The sequence below is a fragment of the Rhinopithecus bieti genome, unplaced genomic scaffold (assembly GCF_001698545.2).
Source record: "Rhinopithecus bieti isolate Rb0 unplaced genomic scaffold, ASM169854v2 scaffold_10175, whole genome shotgun sequence".
Taxonomy (NCBI): Eukaryota; Metazoa; Chordata; class Mammalia; order Primates; family Cercopithecidae; genus Rhinopithecus; species Rhinopithecus bieti.
In genome coordinates this window covers 120777-141830 of record NW_016806289.1, presented here as the reverse complement: position 1 = coordinate 141830, position 21054 = coordinate 120777, and the positions used below count along the sequence as shown (strand labels likewise).

General features: G+C 58.5%; 1 protein-coding gene across 1 annotated transcript in view; it reads right to left on the bottom strand.

Moving 5' to 3' along the window:
- Positions 1-2346: 2346 nt before the first annotated feature.
- The window catches only part of SHC2 (SHC adaptor protein 2), a 38987-nt gene continuing 20279 nt past the window's right edge, over positions 2347-21054 (bottom strand). The window contains exons 4-14 of the mRNA XM_017875381.1: positions 20828-20888; positions 20576-20695; positions 18565-18618; positions 18319-18370; positions 18110-18234; positions 16801-16959; positions 14679-14742; positions 9469-9627; positions 7050-7360; positions 4624-4757; positions 2347-3048 (exon numbers count right to left, since the gene is read on the bottom strand). Coding sequence (XP_017730870.1) covers positions 4629-4757; positions 7050-7360; positions 9469-9627; positions 14679-14742; positions 16801-16959; positions 18110-18234; positions 18319-18370; positions 18565-18618; positions 20576-20695; positions 20828-20888 — 1234 coding nt within the window. The 3' untranslated portion in view covers positions 2347-3048; positions 4624-4628. The remainder of the gene's footprint in view (positions 3049-4623; positions 4758-7049; positions 7361-9468; positions 9628-14678; positions 14743-16800; positions 16960-18109; positions 18235-18318; positions 18371-18564; positions 18619-20575; positions 20696-20827; positions 20889-21054) is intronic.

The following is a 21054-nucleotide window of genomic DNA, read 5'->3' as shown; positions in this document are numbered from 1 at the left end:
ATGATTTATAGATGGATGATATATGATGGAGAATGGATGGATGGATGGATGGATGGATGGGTTACTGAGATTTATAGATGGATATATACATGGATGGGATGGATGGATGGATGATGGATGGGTTACTGATGATTTATAGATGGATGATATACGATGGAATGGATGGATGGGGGGGAAATGGATGGATGAATGGGTTACTGATGGATTTATAGATGGATGACAATATGATGGATGGATGGATGGATGGATGGATAGATGGATGGATTGGGTGGGTGGGTTACTGATGGATTTAAGATGGGATGACAATACGATGGATGGAGGATGGATGGATGGATGGGTGGGTTACTGATGGATTTATAGATGGATGATATATGATGGATGAATGGATGGATGGATGGATGGATGGATGGATGGATGGATGGGTGGATGGATGGGTGGGTTAATGATGGTATTTATAGATGGAGACATACGCATGGATGGATGGGATGGATGGATGGATGGATGGAATGGATGGGTACTGATGGAATTTATAGATGGATGATATAGATGATGAATGGATGGATGGATGGATGGATGGATGGATGGATGGATGGGTACTGGATGGATTTTATAGATGGATGATATATGATGGATGGATGGATGGATGATGGATGGATGGATGGATGGATGGGTGGTTAACTGATGGATTTATAGATGGATGCATACGATGATGGATGATGGATGGATGGATGGATTGGATGGATGGATGGGTTACTGATGGATTTATAGATGGATGATATATGATGGATGGATGGATGGAGGATGGATGTGATGGATGGATGGATGGTTATGATGATTTAATAGATGGAATTGATTATACGATGGAGATGGATGGATGATGAATGGATGATGGATGGATGGGTTACTGATGGATTTATAGATGGATGATATAGATGGATGGATGGATGAATGGATGGATGGATGGATGATGGATGGAATGGATGGATGGATGGGTTACTGATGGATTTATTATAGATTGGATGGATATATGATGGATGGATGGATGGATGGATGGAATGGATGGATGGATGGGTTACCTGATGGATTTATAATGGATGACATAAGATGTAGATGGATGGATGGATGGATGGATGGATAGATGGATGGATGGGTGGGTGGGTTACTGATGGATTTATAGATGGATGACATACGATGGATGGATGGATGGATGGATGGATGGATGGGTTACTGATGGATTTATAGATGGATGATATATGATGGATGGATGGATGGATGGATGGATGGATGGATGGATGGATGGATGGGTTACTGATGGATTTATAGATGGATGATATATGATGGATGGATGGATGGATGGATGGATGGATGGGTTACTGATGGATTTATAGATGGATGATATACGATGGATGGATGGATGGATGGATGGATGGATGGATGGATGGGTTACTGATGGATTTATAGATGGATGATATACGATGGATGGATGGATGGATGGTAGATGAGTGGGTTACTGATAGACATGTAGATGGGAGGATGGATGCATGGCTCTGTCTCCACATCTCTGAAATAAGAGATGTGTCATCAAAGCCCCTTTTGGGCCTGCCTTTGGAGAGCTCCAGTCCTAGTTAAGGACAAGCCAGAGTGGCTTTTTCTCCCCACACACACCCTTACTAGACCTGTCCCCCAGGGCAGGGGTAGGGCCTGCCGCCTGCAGAGAAAGCAGCCAGAGATCCTCGGCCCGTGACAGACGTGGGTCTGCAGGGATGTGGCGAGGCTGGGAACCTCTCTCCTGGGAAGATGCTGTGTTGGTGGGAGGAGGAGTTGGGGGGGGGTCTCTTGGAGCCAGAGGCTCAGATACGACAGCAGTTCTAAGGAATGGAGTTGGGGGTGCTTGAGCATGATGCTGGGCATCGGCGAAGAGCAGGGGCATTGATGGGGTGTCTTGGAGAGAAGCCAGGACAACGGAAGAGCCCGGCCATCTGGGGCTACGCTGGGGGCATCTTGGAGAAGAAAACAAACAGCTCTTGTCTGATGTCCTGGGCTGTGTTGAAAGACAGGTTTGGCATTCGGGTGATAAGCTAGGGTGTCTCCAAGGCAGTGAGAGAAGTGTTTAACGGAGAAGCTGAAGTGTGTTTTATCCTGGATACAATAGAGGTCACCGAGAGAGACGCGGGGGCTGCTGTGCACAGGGTCACCCCACAGTCTGCCAGCTATGGGCACACGTGTAGCCCCGCCTCCCTTCTCTCCAAGTCCGGGCCCTCAGGGAGGCCCCTCAGCTCTCCACCTGGGTGACTCGTCCCAGCCCCAGCCCCGCAAGGGTCCGCAGATATGCAGGCAGGCTCATGCTCTTGGGGCTGTTCCCAGGTTTAATTACAAACCGATCCGAACATCCGGTCTAGATCCACAGCTGGGAGGGCGGGGTTGGGCGGAAGCTGGTGGGCACAGCCCAGGCCGGGCAGCCACGTCCTTCCCCTGCTCCCAAGTGTAGGGGCCTCACAATATCAACTGTCTTGGAGCGGCCTGGCTACCCTGGAATCCCAAGTAACCTCAAGGCTGCCTTCACTTCCAACACCAGCATGTGTCCTGGCCTGAGAACCCCAAAGCACCTTAACTGTCCCCCATCAAAGATAACTGTGCACCCAGTTCCTCAGGTGGGAAAAGTAAGCCCAGCCAGGCCCAGAATCCGCCTCCTCCCCAGGGTCCTGGGAGCCCTGACTCTCCCGGGCGTGAGACCGAACCAGCCGGGCGAGAGGGGGACCCACAGGCCAGGGCTCCCAGGCAGCGGCTGCTTCTGGATATATTTTCTTTAAAGGCGAGAAATGGTTCTGTCTTTGGTATGAACATCCTCACTCCAGGCAAAGGAGGGGGTGGGCAGGGGCCCCGGCAGGAGGAGGCTCTGCCCAGCCCGGGCCGGCTGGAGGGAGGACCATGCCAGAGGCTCATGCGAAGGAAGGAGAGGCAGCGGCGGTTCGGCCTGACCAGGATCCAGGAGGAGGGCTGAGAGCCCCAAGGCCACGACAGGCAGAAGCCGGGGCTGAGCACGGTCACCTGCGGGCAGAAAGAGAAGACGAGGTCAGGGCTGAGACAGTGGCTGCAGACCTGGGCTCCGGTGTCAGCCACAAGGCTCTTCTGCCTGGCCATCATCTCCACGAGTGCCACACCTCAGGGCCAGCCCGGAGCTCCTCAGCTCGCACGGCTGGGGCGCCCGTGCAGGTGACCCGGGTCCTTGCTGTGGACCTAGGGAGGGCCTTAACCTCTCTGCTGTTTCCTCGCATGCAAGCGAGAATGCCAACCCAGGTGCCTGTCTCAGAACCGAAGGGTTGAGCACATTCCTGGGACAGGCCAACCGCCTCCTGAGCAGGACTCATCACGCCTTCGGAGTTATTTCTGGGGTCACCAGTGCCTTTCGGAGAGGACGCAGGCAGGGACCGGTGCGAACGGAGCACAGGAGCCCGCAGGCCGTTCCGGTGCCTCACGGGAGCCCCTTCTCGGTCCCCAAAGCCCCTCCCAGACCCGGAACCCCCTCTGCCTGCAGCCCGAGGCCTGGCTGGGGGCGGGGTGGAGGCCGCGGCCGCGTGGGGGAGGTGCCACCCAGGAAAGAGGAGGCAGGAAGGAGACTGTTGTCATGGGGACAGGAGAGCAGCCCGACCTGGCCCAGAAGCACAGCCCTTGGGGAAATTCCATGGCCCCTCCCCTGCTGGCCCTCCCTCCTCCCCCGCTGCTCTCAGCCTCCACTCCCTCCAGCCCCACAGCTGCACCTCTCCTGCCCCAACCTCACCCCCGAGGAGAGACCCTGAAATCACCCAGACCTGCCTGTCCCTCCCCCGTCGATGCCCTACCATGGGTCCCCGCCAGCCCCGCAGCAAAAGTGGAGGCCCAGGGCTCCGCGGCCCAGCCTGAGGTGTAGGCTTCTCACTGCCTGGGTTCACCCGCCAGCCCCTGCCTGTCCCAGCCCACCGCCCTCTCTGGCAGTGTCCGCCCCTCCTCCGGGAAGGAGGCCTGGACACCCAGCACGCAGCAGGGGTCCATAAAGACCAGGTGACGTCCATCCCAGCCAATCACAGCGATACCATCATGGCTGCACAGGGCCACTCTCGGGCACGTGCCCACCATGGCCAGTGATGTGCGTCCACACACAACCTGCACACACGTGGAAGCAGCCCCAACGTCCGTCAGTGGATGAATAAACAAAATGTGGCCCCGTCACACAGTGGGACATTATCCAGCCGTGAACAGGAGCCAGGCTCTGACCCAGGCCACAGCACGAGGCACCTTGAGGACGTCACGCTCCGTGAGAGACGCCAGACACAGAAGGCCACACAGTGTGATCCCATTTCTAGGAAATGTCCAGGACAGGCCCATCCACGGAGACAGGAGGCGGATGTATGGGGTGGGGGGTGGGGAGGGGAGGGGACAGGGAGTGATGGCTGGTGGGGACAGGGCATCTTTCGGGGCTGACAGAATGTTCTGGAACTCGACAGAGATGATTGCACAGCTTGGATGCTGAACACCCCTGAGTCGTGCCCTCTAGAGGGAAAGGCATGGCGTGTGAACCGGGTCTCAATCTTCAGATTAGACGGGCAAAGGGGACCAGGCCAGCGGCCCACGGCGGCAGCCACACACCTGGCTCAGGGCTCCCGTGAGACCACGCCGCGCAGGTGCAGCTCGCTCTCGGCGGCCACAATGGGCTGCCCGTTCTGCAGGTGGTGGTCGATCAGGTGGCTGATGCTCTCAAACAGCACGTCCTTCGTCCGCACCTGCAGGACAGAGACCCAGCATCAGCTCCCGGGAGCCAGCCTGGACCCGTGGAGTCGGAGATCGGCGATCTGGGGTCCTGCCAGGGAGCTCCTAGGATGCCTGCGTGGATGAGTGGCCGGACCAGGGAATTGCGGGACGCCAGCCACAGGATCGGCCTCAGAATTCCAGAACCACACGTGGGCACGGGCTCTGAAACCCCCAGGGTTCTGGGGCCACGCTTCCTGTTGGGGGCTGAAGGGTGACCCCATGAAGATATGGCCCCCAGAGCCTGTGAATGTGACCTCATTTGGAAAAGGTCCACAGGTCAAGGGTCCTGGTCAAGGGTCCTGGGACGAATGCGTCCAGGATGAGCCAGGTGGGCCCTAAGTCAATGACTGCTGTCCTGACAGGAAGAGAACAAGCAGACACACAGGAGAAGGCAGAGACTGGAGCCGTGTGTCCACAAACCCGCAGCACCCGGGAGGCGGCCACCAGCGGGTGCCGGGAGGGGCCTCGGACTGAGCAGCACCCGGGAGGCGACGTGTCCCCGGCTGCTCTGAGTTCCTGGGTGACGTGTCCCCAGCTGCTGAGCAGTTTGTGGGTGAGGCTGGGGCCCTGTGCACATTTCACGTGGGGAACAGGGGCAAATGCACATTCCTAGGCCTGCGGCAAAATCATCTCCTTCCATGGCACTGGGAATGGGAGCTGGGAATCTGCCTTTCGACAAGGTACTGGTAGACGTTCTGAAGCTTCCCCAGATCTAGGGGCTGCCAGTCTGACCCCAGGGATCCATTTAACAGAGGGAATCTGGCCTGGGAAAGAACAGAGGCGTCACCCACCAGGCTAGAGGCTAGGCGGCGGCGGGGGGACCGGAAACAGTCTGGAGGGGGCTCAGGAACTGGGAGAGCAGGCGCCTCTCGCCCAAGCCCTGCCCCTCTCCAGCTTTGTCCCAGGCCAGGGTGCACAAGTGCCACCCCTGCCGCCCCCAGTGTGCTTCACGCAGAGACCAGGCTCACACCAGCCCAAGAGCCACTCTGAGGGTTCGGCTGGACGGCTGAAAACACCTCCTACACTCTGAGAGGCCTCCGAACCCTCCAGCACCTCCTCACCTGAGAAATAACCCATGTAGCCTTCAGACGCTCAAAATGCTTCATAAACCCTAGAACTCCTTATAAATTGGAAAATGCTTTGTAAACCCTAAAACGCTTTAGAAGCTGGAGATTACTAAATCCCATTGGCCCAGAGCAACTGTAAGATGCACCACGATTTTAGGTACCAGGAGGAGAGAGAGGAGAAAAACCTCCCTGTTAAATAATGATGCAGTTCAAGTATGCAGTCGATCGTTTTAAAACAAAATCCAGACTCCAGAGACGTCAAAATTGGGGCAGGGGGAGTGTCTATCTCAGAATGGAAGCAATTAGGCCGGGCGCAGCGGCTCATGCCTGTAATCCCAGCACTTTGGGAGGCCGAGGCGGGCGGATCACGAGGTCAGGAGTTCGAGACCAGCCTGGCCAACATCGTGAAACCCCGTCTCTACTAAAAAAATACGAAAAATTAGCCAGGTGTGGTGGTGGGAGCCTGTAATCCCAGCTACTCAGGAGACTGAGGCGGGAGAATTGCTTGAACCGGGGAGGTGGAGCTTGCAGTGAGCTGAGATTGTGCCATTGGACTCCAGCCTGGGCGACAGCGTGAGACTCCGTCAAAAAAAAAAGAAAAAGAGAGAGAAAGAAAGGGAAGGAAGAATTGAACTAATTCAGTAACTTGATCCCAAAATTCATTGTAAATTGAGACGTGCTTTGTACACCCTCAAATAAATTAGAACCTGAAAATACCATATTTATCCCTCAAATACATCACCATTTGTAAGGTGCGTAAATCATGATAAATGGGGGGGAGCATCTTATGATGCATGAAATCGTACAACTGGGATTACGATTGGTAGGCCAAGTCAGGAGGATCACTTGAGGCCAGGAGTTCAGGACCAGCCTGGGCAACATGGCAAGGCCCCATCTCTACAAAAACTTAGCTGGGGACGGTGGCTCCCACCTGTAGTCCTGGCTACTCAGGAGGCTGAGCCAGGGGGACCGCTTGAGCCCAGGAGTTCGAGGCTGCAGAGAGCCATGATTCTGCCACTACACACAAGCCTGGGTGACAGAGCCAGACTCTGTCTCAAAAATAAACTGGAAGATACTTTGCAATTCTATAGTAGCTGGTCAAAAGCAACATCTGGAACAATCTGGAAAAGCTTCATAAACACGGAAAGCCCCTGGATGCCCTCGGGCCCGAGACCCTCCCACCTGCGCCCAGCTTACCACGCCCTCGGGGTCCACCAGCAGCAGGTGCTTGGGCTGCCCAGCGTGCATGCCGGTGAGGACATACTGCCCGGGGTTGGTGATGCTGTCTCGCACGAGGAAGTCCCCATCAGCTCGGAGCATCCTCTCTGCCGCCCGACGGCTCATCCGACCGTGGTACCAGGGCTCCTGGCGCAGCTGTTCCTCCGTGGGAGCCACAGGGGCCCGGCGGGTAGGGGGGCTGGGCCACTGGTCCTCCAAGGGAAGGGGGGCTGCTGTCATACCTGCGGCCACTGAGCACTCATGCAACTTCAGGGCATCCTCGAAGGGTCCTGCAGGCCGGGGACAGCAGCGCTGGGCAGGCAGGGGCAGGCAGCTGCTCCCGCCGGGACCAGAGCTGGGAGAAACGGGTTCCCCGGGGAGTCCCCCGTGAACTGGTCGGCCTGCACTGACCAAGCACCCAGTGTATGAGACTCACGCTCCGCCCAGCCCCGTGCGTGCGTGGGCTCACGTGCGGCAACCTGGACCCCGACAGCAGCTCTTTCTTTCAGAGGTTAACTCCTATTTCTTTTTCTTGCCTTGTTAGGTGGGTCTCCTTCCCATAGTACACGCCTCTTCTTTCCTCATCTGGTCTTACCGCACTGGCCGGGGTCTCCAACGTACCCTAAATACTCACGATGAAAACTGGCTTCCCTCTGCTGCCTCTAGTGTTAAAATGTTCTGCCCCTAGGTTTTCTAACGGCTTCCAACAGGGCCGACATCCGACAGGCCGCTCAAAGGCTCTCATCTGAGTCTCAGTCCCCTCATTGTCAAACAGGTGTGGGCTTGTCCCCAGGCAGAAAGCAGCATGGTTCAGACACCACAACACTGGGGCCCCAGCCCTGACGGAGACGCATCTACCTGTGGCTTGAGCAGCCTCAAATTCCTCCAGCTCCTGGTCCTGGGGGGTCCTCCCGCCCTGACCCTCACTCCCTGGTCTCCCTATGGCTGGGCCAGCCCCGCACCCCTCCAGCTCCTGGTCCTGGGGGGTCCTCCCACCCTGACCCTGGGGCTGAACCAGCTCCAACTCCGAGCCTGGCCAGTCAGCATGTTCACCTCACCCTCCCAGCCAGCGACTGGTTCGGGGATGAGCACGTGGCGAAGCAGAGGCAGCCCCAGGACTTTTCATCGCCTTTCCTCAACCAGGGCTGTCTGGCAGTCCCGTCACCCTGAGGGACAGCCTGCCTCAGAAGGAAGCTCACGGTCCCAAGCCCCTCCTTTCCCAGCTGAGGGTTGCCATGGGGAGCGAAGAGGGCCAAGGGTAGTGCTTGGTACCCAGCAGGCGCCCACTAGGTGCTAGACAGTGTCATTATTGTGATGCTAAGGAGACGCTGCATTGTCAGCTGGTGGAGGGAAGGAAGAAATTTGCAGCTAGCTTGGGATGCGTCCTGAGCTCGGGCGAGGACCCTCTCTGGCAGCTCAGAGCCAACACCCCTCCGAGCTCGAGGAGGGCAGAGCCGAGGCTGCAGGAAATCAGGAGAATTCTGGACACCTCAGGCAAGGAAGGACAAGCGACAAGCCTCCTCCCTCGGGCTGAGGGCTCCCTTGGGCTAGGTCATCCCATGTGGAAGGAAGGAATGGGTTCACCATCAGACTAGCCACTTTGTCCAGGGGTGGACTAAGCCTCCCTCATTGGACTGGGCGTTCCTTCAAGCAGGAAGCTGTGCCTCCCCCATCAGGCTGGGATTTCCGTAGGAAGAATCCTCAGAGCCCAGGGTCACGTGAAGAGGAAACTTAAATTCCCTCATCCGACCAGGGAGACCCAGAGGCAACGTGGAGACCAGCGGGCCAGGCAGTTGCAGAGGCCAGGAGTCCCACAGAGAAAAGACGAGGCCTCCCCTCTCAGACCGAGGAGTCCCACAGGGCAAGGGTCTGGCTTCCCCTGTTGACCCAAGGGTCCCACAGATGGGGCCGCAGCCTCCCCCCACACTGGTCATTCTTTCAAGGCATGACGAAGCCCCTCCCTTCAGACTGGGGGTTCCGACAGGGGCAGGTGGGTCACCCCCGAGAGCACGGAGCTTCTCGCAGAGCGGGGCCAGCGGCCTTCCCCATGAGACGGGGAGTTCAGCAGGGAGGCCCCACGAGACAGGGTCCTGTGGGAGGGTCTGGGCCTCACCCATCACACTGCTGGGCCGCACTCGCTGGAGGGGAATGGGCCTCCCCTGTCAGACTGGCCCCTTTTAAGGCAGAGTCCAGGCCACCCCCATCAGACAAGGCCTCCGACAGGAGACAGACTGGGCTTCCCCACCCCACCCCTGTGGACTTGAAGCATCTCAGGGGGAGAAGGGAGCCACCCCCATCAAACCAGGGACCCCTAGTGAGTGGGGTGGGGTGGGGTTGAGCCTCCCCCATCAGACAACAGGCCGCGCGGTGATGGCCGCCCCCCAGGCTGCCCACATACGCATGTCAAACAGATCCTTCTTGGGACTGTCCTTGGGCTGCAGGAGTACCGCTACCTCCGGCTCAGGGGCGTCCAGACCCTGGGTGTTGACATAGAGGTGTTCCTCGAGGTCCGGGGGGCCCCGGGCGTCCGCCTGCACATAGCCGTCCCCTGGTGGAGCTGGGGAGTGTGAGGAGGGGCAGGGGGTCGGCTGGGAGCCAGGCCCTGGACACTGGGCAGGGTCCCACCAGGAGCCTCCCCCGCCACGTGTGCTGCTGGCTGCAGGGCAGATGCTGCTCTGGCCTCCCCATGGTAACCCGCCCGTCTGCAGGCATCACCAGGAGTGTCTTACAGCAGCAGTAAAGCCCTGTCGGGGCTCCAACGAGGGACACGAGTGGGACAGCGTGCGGCGGGGGCTGTGGGCACCAGACATCCACGCCCAGGGAGAGGGCAGCCACTGCCCTACCCAGCCCCGCCGCGGCCCCCTTCCCGGCTCAGGGACCAGAGCTTCCCAGTGTGTATGATCAGTCTCCACGTTTAAAAATAATCACAATGACTCTGCTTCCCTGTAATTATGCTATCAACATGGCACACGTGGGTCACTTGTTCTGACTCGGTTCTATTTTGAGATTTTCCTTCCTTTCTTTTTTTAATTGTATTTTGAACACGTAAAGTATTTACATGGGGCCGGGCGTGGTGGCTCACGCCTGTAATCCCAGCACTTTTGGAGGCAGAGGCAGGTGAATCATTTGAGGTCAGGAGTTCGAGACCAGCCTGGCCAACGTGGCGAAACCCCGTCTCTACTAAAAATACAAAAATTAGCCGGGCCTGGTGGTGGGCGCCCATAATCCCAACTAGTCGGGAGGCAGAGGTGTGAGAATCACTTGAACCTGGGAGGCAGAGATTGCAGTGAGCTGAGATTGTGCCATTGCCCTCCAGCCTGGACAACAGAGTGAGACTCAGTCTCAAAAAAAAAAAAAAAAAAAAGTATCTACATGGTTCAAAAGCCGGACCGGCATCGCAGGTGTCCTCGGGGCATTCCCTCGGGACCTGCCTGGACCCTGCCTGCATCATTCCACCGGGTCCTGACCGGGCTGCCTCTGCCTCGGAACAGGGTCTGGCTGTGACTCCACGTGAACGAGAGGCCGCACTAGCCCTTGCTGGGTGACGAGAGCAGGGGCTTGTCTCTGGCCTTCCCAGTCTACCAAGACGGGGCACAGATTCTCTCAGCTTCTTAGGGTCAGGGTGGACAAGAAGGAAGAAACGCAGTGGCAAGAGTCCAGAGAGGGGAGGACAGCACTGTGGGAGGGAGAGTCTGGGGAGGGGAGGACGACCCTGCGGAAGGGAGAGTCTGGGGAGGGGAGGACGACACCGCGGGAGGGAGGGAGAGTCCGGGGAGGGGCGGATGACACCGCGGGAGGGAGAGAGAGTCCGGGGAGGGGAGGACGGCACCGCGGGAGGGAGAGTCCGGGGAGGGGAGGACGACCCTGCGGGAGGGAGAGTCCGACGAGGGGAGGACGACACCGTGGGAGGGAGAGTCTGGGGAGGGGAGGACGACCCTGCGGAAGGGAGAGTCTGGGGAGGGGAGGACGACACCGCGGGAGGGAGGGAGAGTCCGGGGAGGGGCGGATGACACCGCGGGAGGGAGAGAGAGTCCGGGGAGGGGAGGACGGCACCGCGGGAGGGAGAGTCCGGGGAGGGGAGGACGACCCTGCGGGAGGGAGAGTCCGACGAGGGGAGGACGACACCATGGGAGGGAGAGTCCGGGGAGGGGAGGACGACCCTGCGGAAGGGAGAGTCTGGGGAGGGGAGGACGACACCGCGGGAGGGAAGGAGAGTCTGGGGAGGGGAGGACGACCCTGCGGGAGGGAGAGTCCGGGGAGGGGAGGACGACACCATGGGAGGGAGGGAGAGTCCAGGGAGGGGAGGACGACACCACGGGAGGGAGGGAGAGTCCAGGGAGGGGAGGACGACACCACGGGAGGGAGGGAGAGTCCAGGGAGGGGAGGACGACACCACGGGAGGGAGGGAGAGTCCAGGGAGGGGAGGACGACACCACGGGAAGGAGGGAGAGTCTGGCAAGGGGAGGACGACACCACGGGAGGGAGGGAGAGTCTGGCGAGGGGAGGACAACACCTCGGGAGGCAGATGGGTGGAGGAATCCGTGCACCCTGGAACTGCAGTGTGGCATGTTTGTAGGAGTTCTTGGGCAGAGAATCCCGAAAGGCATGACAAGCAGTGAGAATAGCCTGGGTGTGGGCACGGGGGCCGGGAACCCTGGTGAGCCCCTCGGCAGGGGTGAGCTGCCAGCCTCGCAGAGGAACGTGGGCCAGGACCAGCTCACAGCTGGGCACCGGGTGGTTCCCAATGGCTCAAGCTTCTCCAACCTGCTCAAGGGCTCTGGCGCTTGGCAGCGAAATGCCAGATTGTTTAGGAAGATCTAAAAAAAGCTCAACACAGATGTTAGCAAGGCTGTTAGGACCCAGGCAGCTGCAGGCGGGGCCGCTGGGTGAGCCGACTGCACAGCTGCCTCGAGGGTGATGGGCACCGCGGGTAACGTAAGGTCAGCGCTCCGTGACCGGGCAGTTCCCAGCTCAGCACGCACCGGAGAAAAGGGCTCGTGGGAACCAGGGACGCCTGCCGCGGAGCTACCTGAGGGAGCGGGAGGGTCACTCAATGCCCATCAGGAATGGCCTTGGTAAGAGGGAATTGCACGCGGCACAGGGAAGAGGGAATTGCACAGGGTAGAGGGAATTGCACACGGCACAGGGAAGGGGGAATTGCACGCGGCACAGGGAAGGGGGAATTGCACGCGGCACAGGGAAGAGGGAATTGCACAGGGAAGAGGGAATTGCACGCGGCACAGGGTAGAGGGAATTGCATGCGGCACAGGGAAGGGGGAATTGCACGCGGCACAGGGAAGGGGGAATTGCACGCGGCACAGGGAAGGGAGGCTCTCTTGAACCCAGGGCTTCGAAACCAGCCTGGGCAACACGGTGAGACCTCACCTCCACAAAATTTAAGAATTTGCTGGGTGCAGTGGCGCAGGTCTGTGGTTCCAGCTACTCTGGAGGGTTAGCAGGAAGAACTGCTGGAGCCTGAGAGGTGGAGGCTTCCGTGAGCTGTGATCACGCCACTGTACTCCAACCTGGGCGGCAGAGCAAGATGCTGTCTCAAAAACAAAAAGCCAAAGCTCGAAGTGCCCGGTGGGAATGTCGGTTGAGCGGGCAATTACTGATTCCTACTGAAATGGCATGGATGCCCCTCCGTGGGACGTGTTTGTTGAGTCCTGGCACACAAGCGGACCATATAAGGTCACCGCACCACTGTCTGTCATGGCAAAGGCCTGGAATCGACGCAGATGTCCAGGAGCAGGGTGTGAGAAGAACCCGCGATGTTTGCCCCGTGGACACAGCAAGGCGGAAGGCACATGGGCAGCACACCTCATCTGCAAAAACGGGGGCCGTGATGCACGTTTGAACCAGCTTGAGTATCCGGGCAAAAGCTAGGAAAATAACTCAGGAGCCACTGATGGCTAACAGTGGCTGCCTGATCAGGGAGGCAGACAAGAGATGCCGACCGGGATGAGAGAGATCGCTCACTAAATGGCTTTTTAAACTCCGTGATGTTTTGAACCATGTGGACGAATGCAGTACCTACACCCAACACTCATGGAAACCTAATACCGTGTGGATGACGCACGGAAACCTACGTCCAACACGGACAGAAACCTAATACCGTGTGGATGACGCAGCACCTACATCCAACATGCACGGAAACCTAATACCATGTGGATGAGGCACGGAAACCTAATACCGTGTGGATGCACACAGCACCTACGTCCAACACGCACGGAAGCCTAATACCGTGTGAATGAGGCAGCACCTACATCCAACACGCACGGAAACCTAATACCGTGTGGATGAGGCAGCACCTACGCCCAACACGCACGGAAGCCTAATACCGTGTGGATGCACACAGCACCTACGCCCAACACGCACGGAAGCCTAATACCGTGTGGATGCACACAGCACCTACGCCCAACACGCACGGAAGCCTAATACCGTGTGGATGCACACAGCACCTACGCCCAACACGCACGGAAGCCTAATACCGTGTGGATGCACACAGCACCTACGCCCAACACGCACGGAAGCCTAATACCGTGTGGATGCACACAGCACCTACGCCCAACACGCACGGAAGCCTAATACCGTGTGGATGCACACAGCACCTACGCCCAACACGCACGGAAGCCTAATACCGTGTGGATGCACACAGCACCTACGCCCAACACGCACGGAAGCCTAATACCGTGTGGATGCACACAGCACCTACGCCCAACACGCACGGAAGCCTAATACCGTGTGGATGCACACAGCACCTACGCCCAACACGCACGGAAGCCTAATACCGTGTGGATGCACACGGCACCTACGCCCAACACGCACGGAAGCCTAATACCGTGTGGATGCACACGGCACCTACGTCCAACACGCACGGAAGCCTAATACCGTGTGGATGCACACGGCACCTTCGTCCAACACGCACGGAAGCCTAATACCGTGTGGATGAGGCAGCACCTACGTCCAACACGCACGGAAGCCTAATACCGTGTGGATGAGGCAGCACCTACGTCCAACACGCACGGAAGCCTAATACCGTGTGGATGAGGCAGCACCTACGTCCAACACGCACGGAAGCCTAATACCGTGTGGATGAGGCAGCACCTACGTCCAACACGCACGGAAGCCTAATACCGTGTGGATGAGGCAGCACCTACGTCCAACACGCACGGAAGCCTAATACCGTGTGGATGAGGCAGCACCTACGTCCAACACGCACGGAAGCCTAATACCGTGTGGATGAGGCAGCACCTACGTCCAACACGCACGGAAGCCTAATACCGTGTGGATGAGGCAGCACCTACGTCCAACACGCACGGAAGCCTAATACCGTGTGGATGAGGCAGCACCTACGTCCAACACGCACGGAAGCCTAATACCGTGTGGATGAGGCAGCGCCTACGTCCAACACGCACGGAATCCAGTCTGTGCAGGAGAAACAGACACGGATGATGACAATCTCAGCAGACTGTGAGGAGCAAGAGAATATCGTAGGTGAATGTGAAATAAGCAGAGAGGAGAAAGACTGAGGGGAGGCAGCGCGGGACAGGGCTGAGGCGCCCCAGAATCCTCGTGGGCACCCCTTGCAGCCCAAGCCCATCCTACCTGTACCCATGGATCCCACGTCCCATGGCAGGCTGCGGGCATCTCTTAGAGAAGCAGATGGACCCTGGAAACAGAGCAGCGAGAGGTTCCCCGGTGTGTGCAAGCCCCTCTTCCTGGTTCAGGACCCCTAGTCTCCCCACCCGGCCCTCCCAGACAGCTGGAGACTTAGGGGTGGGAAGCCCAGCCCTGGCCCTCCCCTGGCTCCCTCGCTCTGTGACTGAGCCCCCTGGGCCTGCCGCTCACCTCTGCCGTGGCCTTCCCTGCCGTCTCTCCACCTCAGAAGGTGGTCAGCACATCCTGCCACTTTGCAATGGCTGTTCCCCCTGCCTGGATGCCCTTCCCCGCACTGTTGTCCCAGGCAGCTCCTATTTACCAGTCAGGGCCCCGCCCAAACGCCGCTTCCTCAGGGAAGCCCTCCGACCTCCCTACGGAGTCCAGGTCCCTGTGGACATCCTCAGTGCATCCCTGGTGGCCTTATCAACGCTGTGATTAAATCATTAGCGTATTTATTCAGTGTCTGAGGGTAGAAGTCATGTCTGAAATGCCACCTCGTCTAATGTGTCCAGAGTAGGCCGGGCAGATAGACGGCGCCTCATCGTGGGTGAGATGGTGAGTGAGAGAGAGAGACAGTCTGTGAATGAGTCTGTGAGTGAGATCGTGAGTGAGACAGTGAGTTGGTGAGTGAGTGAGTGAGTGGGAGAGTAGGCGCAGCAGATACATGGCGCCCCGTTGTGAGTCTGTGAGATCGCGAGTTTGTGAGTGAGTCTGTGAGTGAATCTGAGTGAGTCTGTGAGTGAATCTGAGTGAGTCTGTGAGTGAGACTGGGAGTCTGAGTGAGATCGTGAGATTGCGAGTGAGTGAATGAGTGAGATGGTGAGATCGTGAGATCGTGAGATCGTGAGTGAAATCGTGAGTGAGACTGTGAGTCTGTGAGTGAGTGAGTCTGTGAGTCTGAGTAAGTCTGTGAGTGAGTCTGAGTGAGATTGTAAGTGAATGAGTGAGCGAGATCGTGAGTGAGCGAGATCGTGAGCGAGTGAGTGAGATCGTGAGATCATGAGATTGTGAGATCATGAGTTCGTGAGTGAGATTGTGAGTCTGTGAGTGAGTCTGTGAGTCTGAGTGAGATCATAAGTGAATGAGTGAGCGAGATCGTGAGTGAGATCATGAGATCATGAGTGAGATTGTGAGTGAGTCTGTGAGTCTGAGTCTGTGAGACCGTGAATGAGTCTGAGTGAGATCATGAGATTGTAAATGAGTCAGTGAGTGAGATCGTGAGTAAGAGAGATAGTGAGTGAGTGAGATCGTGAGTAAGAGAGATAGTGAGTGAGTGAGATCGTGAGTGAGAGAGATAGTGAGTGAGTGAGATCGTGAGTGAGAGAGATAGTGAGTGAGATCGTGAGTGAGATTGTGAGGTCGTGAGATAGTGAGATTGTGAGTGAGATCGTGAGTGAGTCTGTGAGTCTGAGTGAGTCTGTGAGTGAGACCGCGAAGTTGTGAGTGAGTCAGTGAGTGAGATCATGAGATCGTGAGATCGTGAGTGAATGAGTCTGAGTGAGATCGTGAGATTGTGAATGAGTCAGTGAGATCATGAGTGAGATCGTGAGTGAGATCGTGAGTGAGTGAGATCGTGAGTGTGCGAGTGAGATCGTGAGTCTGTGAGTCTGAGTGAGTCTGTGAGACTGTGAAGTTGTGAGTGAGTGAGTGAATGAGTCAGTGAGATCGTGAGTGAGATTGTGAGATCGTGAGATCATGAGATTGTGAGTGAGATCGTGAGTGAGATCGTGAGTGAGTGAGATGGTGTGTGCGAGTGAGATCGTGAGTGAGATCATGAGATTGTGAGATCGTGAGTGAGATCATAGTGAGATCATGAGTGAGATCATGAGTGAGATCGTGAGTAAGAGAGATAGTGAGTGAGTGAGATCGTGAGTGAGATCGTGAGTGAGATCGTGAGTGAGTGAGATCACAAGTCTGTGAGGGAGTGAATGAGTGAGTGAGTCTAAGTGAGAGAGAGACCCTCCTCTAGGATCAAGGAGAACAGGAGCGGAAAGAAGAGCTGGAGGAAGGCCCAGGAGACCAGCAGCTTGGGCATCCCTGCCCCGTCCCCATGAGGGCAGAGGCTGACCTGGCCGAGGGCCATGAGGGCGCAGGGCTGTGTCAGGGCCAGCCTGGAGTCCACCAGCCCGCCCGGCGGCGGCTCCTTCCCCGGGACGCTGTTGTAGTAGCTGTGCTCCACAGCCTCCTCCTCGTCCCCCCAGGCCGACTCCTCTGGCCCCGCCAGCCTGGGGACAGACAGCAATGGCCGTGGCACAGGCAGGGCCCAAGGGGCTAAACCCTTACAGCTCGAGCTTCTGGGGAGCAGGAAAGACCTGAGTTCAAAGCCCAGCCCCCCGCCTGTCACTGAGGGTTCCCACCAGGAAACGCTTCTACAGCCAGTGACCAGGCCCATTACTTCCTCATCTCTAAAATGGAGTGTTGCACACATTTCCAAGCTGTAGCACAAAAGGCAGGACGTTGGCAAACCCAGTCTCCACTCCTTTCCGCCCACCTCCGGCGCTGCCCGGCGGCAGAGTTTATACTCAGAACCAGGACACCGCCGGTCAGGGTGGCAACTCTCTGGGATCAGAGCGCCCCACCCTGCGGCCCCGATGGCACTGGCTCCTCAGCAAGCACAGCCCCGAGAGCCAGAGGGGTGCACCCTGCCTGGTCCACAATCGCTGCTGGGATAAATCACGGGGCAGCCTACGGAAGACAGGGGCAGCTCCAGAGGCAGGCGAGGAGCCCGTCCCAGCTTCGGAGCGCGCCGAGCAATGTGCGTCAAGCACGCTGTCCCTGACTTTCTGATGATGAATAGAGACTTAACTACCTCCCGCTCCAAGGCCGGCTGGCAAACCCCAGCCCAGGGCCAAATCCAGCTCACTGCCTAGATCTGTGTGTCCCTCGAGCTAAGAATGGGCGTTCAGTCTTTAAATCATCAAAGTTAAGTGTTTGAGAAAACATCCAGAGAATCATATTTTGCAACACGTGACATTCACACTTCAATGTCTATAAATAACGTGTTACCAGCACACAGACACGTTCCCCCCCTTTACACATCTTCCGCGGTGAGACAGAGGCCGTTTGCTGCCCTTTGCAGGAGCCGGCCGTGCGTCTGGAGGAGGGATGTTGGTTACGGCAGCAGGGCCGACAGCCTCAGGCACACCGGGGAGTCAGCTCGCTCAGTCCTCCCCAGTCCTGGGGCGGGGATGCGTTTACCCGGGTGTTACAGCCGAGGAAACAGGATCCTCTGGCCGAGCCACATTCTCAGGGGACAGGGAGGGAGGGACAAGGGCAGGACGGAGGCTGAGGCCTGCAGGAGGTGAAGCCGGCTCTGCACCCGGACCCGGGCCAATCACTGGGGCATCCCCAGGGCATGGGGAGGTGGGTCTGTTACCTTTCTGGGGCAGTGCCACCTTGGGTGGGCTGTGCAGGTACTGCTTGAAGCGCAGCTCGAAGGCTTGGCCGACGGTGCTGATGACGCTCTGAGCCAGGCCCTCACAGCACTCCAGGATGTGGCAGGCTGCGGGGCGTTGGTCATGCGGCCTCCAAGCCACACGGCCGTGTCCCCGGCCACAGGACCCCACCGGCCTCCCGGGAGCCTCACCTCTCTGGTTGATGGGGTCCTTGGCGACGTAGGCCACGTAATCCGTCATGTCCTGGGGACGGGGAGGGGCCAGCTGGACCTGCATGGGCCCCCCACCGGGATTCCCAGCCACCCACCCCAGCAATGCAGACAGATGGGCAGTGGATGTGGGCACAGGGTACGTTAGGTGGGCTCTGGGGAAGGGCGAGAGGGTCTCGCGGCTGGAGGGGCAGCGGGGCTGCAGGTCCACCCCATCCCTGGCCTCACCGTGTCTCCGCCCGATGCGAAGGAGATGGACGGCATGTGGTGGTTGGCGATGACCTGTGGGGCAGGAGGCACACGTGGTCATGGGGCCCCACTTTGAGGGCAGGGGCCCGGCAACTGTACCAGGGCCACAGCGAGGAAGGGGCAGGGGCAGGGATGTGGGGATGGAGACGTCCCCTGGACAGGCACCCACTGCAGCCGGGTGCTGGGTCAGCCTAGACGACCGAGGCTGGGATGTGGAGGCCCCAGCAAGGATGGGACTAAGGCCCTAAGGGATGTGTGGGGCCCGCAGGAGGTCACAGGGGAATGTGTGTGACAGGACAAATCACCCCACTGCAACACCACACATGCACCTGCCAGGCGCTCACGCACACACATCCCATGCCCCACGCACGTGCACACACACACACACCCCACACACCGAAGCAGCCGTGGGAGGGCTGCACCCACACTCCTGACTCCCTTGTCCACGTGCAAGGGCACCTGTGAGTGTATTTGCATGCTCTTTTGCATGCTCATTTGCATGCTTGTTTGTGTGCTTCTTTGCATGCTCATTTGTGCGCTCATCTGTATGCTCATTTGTGTGCTCATCTGCATGCTCATTTGCATGCTTGTGTGCTCATTTGCATGCTTCTTTGCGTGCTCATCTGCATGCTTGTTTGTGTGCTCATTTGCATGCTTCTTTGCGTGCTCATCTGCATGCTTGTTTGCGTGCTCATTTGCATGCTTGTTTGCGTGCTCATTCGCATGGTCCTGCTTCATTTGCTTCCCATCACTCAGATCCCTCTAGGCCCCAGTGAACCCCTACTACCAGCCACGTCCTGAGTCTTCCCTACAGAACATCCACTACTCAGCCCCCATAGGGACCCTCGAGGCTCTCCCCTGGCCAACCCTGGCCCAGCCAGGAGGGTCCGCTTAGAGCCTCAATGTCCTGTCCGTATGGTGGTCAGGGGTCCATGCCTCGCAGGGTCAGGGCAGAGATGGAAACTGCGTGGAAACAGCCCTCAGCCACCCCTGGCCAGCTCCATCCTTCTCTAGCCTCCTCCCTGGAGCCCCAGCTGACCCTCGCCGCCACCTGCTGCCCCAACGCCAGCCCAGGGCGCTGCCTCGCCCCGAACCCCTCACGATGACCCATGCTAACTTCTCTGACAGGGAGATGCCTCCTCTCTCAGCCAGACCTTGAGACCCCCCTCCTCACCACCTCCCAGAGCCCTCTAGGAAAGTCTCTTCCAGCACACAGAGCCCAGCGCACGCTCAGGACACCCCTCGCCTGGCCTGGCAATGCCTCCTAGAATCTATTATTTCCTTCATTTCTGCAATTATGTTTTTTGTTTTCCTGGTGTTTTGAGATGCTCTGTCACCCAGGCGGAGTGCAGTGGTGCAATCTCGGCTCACTGCAACCTCCGCCTCCTGGGTTCAAGCGATTCTCCTGCCTCAGCCTCCCAAGTAGCTGGGATTACAGGCACGCTCCACCCCGCCCGGCTAATCTTTGTATTTTTGGTAGAGTCGGGGTTTCTCCATGTTGGCCAGGCTGGTCTCGAACTCCTGACCTCAAGTGATCCGCCCGCCTCGGCCTCCCAGTGCTGGGATGACAGGTGTGGGCCTCTGAGCCCGGCCTGCAGCAATGATACTTCTGCTGTTTGTTTCCCCCTGAGGACTGGTAGCCGGGTTTATCCCCCTCCCCCAGGCACTGTGGACGTTGGGGTGGACTACTCTCTGGGGTGGGGCGTCCTGGCCACTGCGGGGTGCTAAGCAGCGTCCCTGCCCCTACCCACTCCATGCCAGGTGCACCCCAGTGTCGGGACAGCTTGCCCAGGCAGGAGCCCCTGAACTGAGCCCCTGAAGGCAGCGGCTGCACCCCCAGCTCCCGCTCAGCAGGGCCTCGGCTCATCTTTCCGGATAAACGCCACCTGCTGCCCGCCCCCAGCGCCCAGCCTGGCTTTGCCTCAGTGGGTCCTAGGACTCGTGGCCCCTCTGGGGCTCTGGGGACGCCAGGGGAGGAGGGCAGACCCACCTGGCGCGTGGCGGGCACAGAGAGGCTGAGGCCATCGGTGGAGATGTGGATGGAGATGCTCATGCCGGCGAAGCGAAGGTTGCTCTTGCCCAGGACGGACGCCAGGGCCTTGTTGGGGGCCTGAGTTGGGGATGGAGCACAGCGAGGGTGGCCATGGGTGGGGGCCGCCGAGGGGCTCCCAGGATGGCCGCAGCGTCCCCGCGGCTCCTGACTGCCCCACCGGCCCCACGAGAGGCCACAAGCCTCACTCACCTTTTTCTTCCAGGATCCCCGGATGCCAGGCACAGCCTCGTGCAGCCGGTTGATGGCTTCCCTGGGGACGGGAGGAGGCGGCTTAGAGAGTGTGGTGGGGGCGGTCGGGGGAGAGCTGGGGGGGAAGGAGTCAGAGAGGGCGGGGGTCTGGGGAGGGGGCAGGACCTCAGAGAAGGGCGGAGTCAGAGAGGGGAGAGGAAGGCAGAGAAGCAGGGGATGGGAGAGGG